We start from the raw sequence: 5,507 nt of genomic DNA on the forward strand, positions 1-5,507 counted from the left end.
AAGCTTTCCGGCCTTAGGGGGTGGTTTTCCGACGAAAATGGACCGGAAAAGGGGTGGGAGGGTGGGGGTAGTTTTTGGATGGAGAAGTTTATTTTATTTCTAAATCAGGGATCTAAAACATTGGGGACGGAGACTATCTTATATCTTTTAAGACTTTGGGGCTGGGGTGTAAGTCTTTTAAGACTTTGGGGATGGATACTATTTTGTATTTTTCAAGACTTTGGTGCTAGGATGGACAGCTTTTGAACTTCTGTTGTTGATGTCATAAAGGATGTCTATTTTACCAATTTTTCAAGACTTGTGGGGATTTTGCCAATTGAGAACTCAAAGTGGGATTTTATCCAAGAGATCCGAGTTTAAAAATTCAAACTCATTATTCAAGAAAATGGACGTTGTATTGAAACTTTAGTTCTTCAATGATCGCATGAATGCCCTTATCTTGGGGTGGTCTTTAATTTTTTCCCCCTCAAGTCGTAGGTGTTTAACTTTTTTGTCCTTCGACACGTTAAGTAACAAAAAATTGGCCGCAAATACCCCTGACATCGAAAAAAAAATCGCCTACCCACCTAATTTAGCAAGCATAGTTCTATAGAAATTTTGCCTTGTCCGGCATAGTTTTTGTAAGTATTAAATTTTCCGGCATAAGTTGTATAGTAACTGATTCGCTCGACACTACACAACTTATGCCGGATGATTGAATTCTTACAGAAATCATCTTTGGACAACGCAAAGTTTCTATAAACTTTTGCCTTGCGAATTAGTTAATACACAACTTATCTTTGAAAAATTTAATTTCTATAGAAACTATGCCGGACAAGGCAAAGTTTCTAGAAAACTATGCCTTGCGAATTTTTTTTTTTTTTGGTAAGAAAACCGCGAATTCATCATCTCTGCTAGGGATCGAACCCAGAATCTCTAATTTCGTAGACTAATGAATAAGAGTACTTTGGCCCACACATTTTCATTAAATAAGAAGCTGGGGCAAAATTAAAGACCAGTGATTTGAGAGGCAAAAATTAAAGAGCAATCTGTTTGAAGGACAATCTGTGCAAAAAATTGTTCTTTAATTGTTTTAGAACCAATTGGTTATAAGGAATACATATTTTAGCTTAATTTTCTTTCACCATTTAGTATTAATGTTGATAATATGATTAAGTAATTGATAATGTTATGGTTGGAGAATAGAGAAAATGTAATATTGATCGGAGAGAAAAGAAGATTAATTCTTTAGTTAGACATTTTTTATTTTCTCTCATGACCGCGTGAAGCGTGGGCAAATGCTCTTGTGAAAAATAAGAGAAAGGTTGGGGCTGCTGTGGTTAAAAAAAAAAATTGTAATGGAAAGGTTTTTTCCCCTTTATTAAACTTTTTAAACGCATTTAAAAAACTCTTTAACACATGTATGTCTTTTTGACATGTTATCGGCCAGTGTAATTCACGCATGTGGCATGCCGGACTTGAGTATTCACGAGGCACATTATTTATGTAGACTAGAACTATTTGGTCGCTTGGATTGTTAAGGTGCTTAAGTGGCTGTTGGTGACAAATTTAAGTGTCTCTATATGTATTTCATCTTTAATATAAGTAAATTGATTGTGTCCTCTTAAACACCATGCATTCTTTTTAATATTAAAGGTATATTTTGAAAGTAATTGTCAACTTAAATCTTGAACTTCTAAAGTGAGAATTATTTTAGAACTTTTTTTGTTTTTTGAGTTAAAGTGAAAGTTAACTTGGGACACAGGGAGTATATATTTCTAAATAACGTGCAAATAGTGAGAAAACAAGGCAATTGTATGGCTGATCTCTAATTCTAGAAAAAAAAAATTAATATTCGCAAGACACTTGAAATTCACTTAATCTGAGATATCAATGTATTTGAGGGCTCTCATAAGCTATGTTGCTCAGACTCTTCAAAAATATCGTTGGGTGCATGTCTGATATTCCAAAAATAGTGTATTTTTGAAGAATCCGACGTAGATGTGGCAACACTTTTGGAGAGTCTGAGCAACATGGCTCATAAGCAGGTGCCTCATGACTTAATTACTGGCATCTTCAGAAGCTTTGAAACCTACTCATTAACTTCAGTTTCTTTTATATGGAGAAGCTCGAGCATATACTCCACTCCATTTACCAAATCATATACCATCAAGCCTATTGTTCCTCCTACCCAACTGCCCAACTGACTTCCAACCATATAACCAAACCTGCCTAAGTTGTGTTCACCAAGATAGCCAACCCAATGGGTGCCCAACAAAGTACCTAAACTCCTAAGGAATCCCTCAACTGATGTACCCCCAAAATAAAGTGCTTCAAAAAAATCCCATCCTGCAGAAATAGTAGGACCAATAACACGCTTGGTTTCCCCGACAGCTGTCTTTGCTGCTTTTTCTCCTTCTTTCTGAGCTAGTTTAGTTGCATCTTTTGTCGTTAGGCCTTGTGATATCGCATCACTCAAAGCAGTCTTAATTGCTAAATTCTTTACTCTATCCACATGAGAGGATCTGCTGTTATAGAAATACAACTTCACACCTTCCTTGACGGCACAACCTATGGTTCCTGAACCCCCATCAAAACAGTTCCACCATCTAAATTGGCCACTCTTAGATGCAGCCTCTTGACCGACCAAGTCGCGACATTTTCCAGCTGTAAAGTAGTAGAATGTTATAACATGGTTGGTTTGCTACAATATTGAGTACTACATAACTATGTTGGAAAGGAACAAGAAAAATCATCAGATACCGATGATGAACTAGAGTTAATTGAACGTAAACAGTAAAAGGCACAAATCCCTTGTAACAGTCTCAACAAGACCTTCCGAAGCAGAAAAGATAAGCAAAGAAAGTGTCTGAACATAGCTCCATAAAGCTACTTTTGAGCAGGGAAGCACACAAAGGCAGAGTCCGAATTGGAACCTTATAGGTCAGAGATTCTAGTTCTTTAAAGTTCTTTGGGTTCTAAGTTAATAACTTCTACATATTCAATAATTTTTTGAAGACAAATACAGGGTTTGAACCGAGATTAATGGATTCAGCTGAATCCATAAATTATATATTGGCTCCGCCCCGGGAAGCACACATGGACATGGAATTTCCATAAATTAATATTGTCAGGATGAGTGATCAAGATAACCACACATCATGAGAGCACAAAGGATGAGAATATTACTCCCAAAATACATATTACTGCAGCTGCTCAACTATATTATTAAAAACATTTTAGCATCAAATTAAGTCCTGCACTCTTGCTTGAATACACAGCTCTACACATAGAAGCACATATGCAAGAAATATGTAGCATAAGATCAAAATAATTGCATATTATCTCCCATTTGCACATTACTTCCTACTAGATAGAACAAGTCTTTCTTAAACTTCATGCGGAGCCAAACTAATGCCACATAAATTGAAACACAGGGTCAGGGAGTAGTATTTTAATATTCTTTTATTATCATTAATATCATAATATAACCTTTGTTTTCCGTCAAATACCATAATCATATATAGCATGAAAGGTAATAAAAAGCTAGAGAATTCAGGTGAAAAATCAGAAAGCAACTAACAGAATCTAAGAAAGCGTACTCCATTTGGGGCTCGATCGAATGAAATTAAAAAAGCGAGAAAAATCAAAAATTGAAATATTACCGGTCATGCTAAGAGTGATCATGCTAGCTAGAAAGACAAGAATTTGAACTCTCTTCTTCTCAATCATGGAGCTTTTTTGGCTGGTTGCACCTTAAAATTTTAATGGTGTCTATCTAAACAGATTGGAATGTCAAAGGGTGTAAAGAACCAATTGAACAACGCATTGGCGTCAACTTCTTTCTTTAATTTCCTTGATCGCAACAACAACAACGACGACGACAAAACCAAGTGTAATCCCACAAGTGGCGCGGATCGCTTTTTTTTCATTTTTCCTTTTCTCCAACTTTTTAAGCATGAAAGAGTGCGCTAGACTAGTCCAATATAGGGGGATCCGGCCTACTCTCAGTCCGTAACCAACTCCCCTCTTCTCATCTTTGCCCAAAAAACAAGAATAAATAAAAATAAAAATAAGATACATTAATTAATAAATGAAAACATATTTTTCTTTTTGGGTGTGAAAAAACCGAAACAAAACAAAGAGTATTTTAGTTAGCATCTTAGGAGCTGCTATCCTTTACCTTATATCCTATAAGTGTTGTTTAGTTCACGGATAATTATTGTAGATATCGTGGCGTACGTAAAAAATCTCCTAAAGTTTTAACTTTGCTTAAGTATCCCAAATCCTATTAGTGTTGTTTAGTTCACGGATAATTATTGTAGATATCAGTGGCGTACGTAAAAAATCTCCTAAAGTTTTAACTATGCTCAAGTATTCCAATCTAGAAAGACTTTACATCCTTAACTACAGTTTTGTTATTAAAATAGTTTCTGAATATACTGGTTAGTTTGGGCCTTTCTAGTCAGAGGCGAATTTAAGATTTCTAGAACATGGATGCAGTACTAAAGAAAGGAGAAATGTGTTAAGTGGGAATTGATCCTTATTCCTCTTGATAAATAAAGCTTTTAACCAAGTGCATTTCAGCCTTTTTGTAGCATGAGTGCCATCAGGTAATATTAATTAGATCAATTCTAGAAATTATGTACATAAAATATCTAATTTTAAGGAAAGACCATGAATTCACGTGCCCCCAACATTTGCACATAAATTTGCCCCCGTGTCTAGGTAAGGGGTCGTTGGTAACCGAAAAGACACGAAAAATTCACTTACTGAAGTTCGAATGCTCGACCTCTCCTTAAGAATTCAAGCACTTCGCTTGCGAACCAAGAAGCTCTTTTTGATAAGTGGTGTCATTTATGTTTATTTTACCAATATTTTATTTTTTGTATTATTTATATATGAATATTTGCTCAAATTTTCTGAAAAAGCTGTGTGTAATGTGTGTTCACCTAGGATAGTTCTAAATACAAGAATTGTTATATAAGGATTTATAATTTTTATATTTTTTTGGGTGCAGACGCATTTTAGTGAATGTTTGATTCATAGTATTAAAAATGAGATACACGTATGATGTACAATTTAAAACTCTATATTTTGTTTTAAATTGAATGAATTCTTGCTTTCAATTATAACCTCGAAACACCCAAAGGTATAAGGAAAAAGGATTTGGAAAAAGGCAAATTTGATTTTTGGATTGTTTTATCCGAATATACTTAATCATTATATTGTTATACAACAAAGATTCTGGTATACGGTTCTTGTTTAATAATACTTGGGTTAACTATATTATATTTGAAATGGTAACCAAACTAAATAAAAAAACAATACATCTTTTTATAGAAGGATTATATTTTTTAATACTGGTAACCAAACATTCCAAACGTAATTGGAATTGGTGTAATTACTACCCTAGTAATTAAAATGTAATTATATGAATTAATGTTAAAAAATAGCATATATAAATGATATTAAATTATTTATTTAATTAATTTCTTGAAAATATGTTAATTAATAATCATATAGTA

The 5,507-nt window shown here is 34.0% G+C and overlaps 1 protein-coding gene across 1 annotated transcript; it reads right to left on the minus strand.

Annotated features, from left to right (window-relative positions):
• Window positions 1-1,481: 1,481 nt before the first annotated feature.
• LOC132030157 (uncharacterized) lies at window positions 1,482-3,985 on the minus strand. The gene is made up of 2 exons (XM_059419670.1): window positions 3,645-3,985; window positions 1,482-2,646 (listed from the first exon to the last, which is right to left on the minus strand). Exons 1-2 carry the CDS (start codon window positions 3,709-3,711, stop codon window positions 2,072-2,074), a joined length of 642 nt encoding a protein of 213 aa, XP_059275653.1. The 5' UTR covers window positions 3,712-3,985; the 3' UTR covers window positions 1,482-2,071.
• Window positions 3,986-5,507: the final 1,522 nt, after the last annotated feature.

Source organism: Lycium ferocissimum, chromosome 1 (genome assembly GCF_029784015.1).
Source record: "Lycium ferocissimum isolate CSIRO_LF1 chromosome 1, AGI_CSIRO_Lferr_CH_V1, whole genome shotgun sequence".
NCBI classification, from domain to species: Eukaryota; Viridiplantae; Streptophyta; class Magnoliopsida; order Solanales; family Solanaceae; genus Lycium; species Lycium ferocissimum.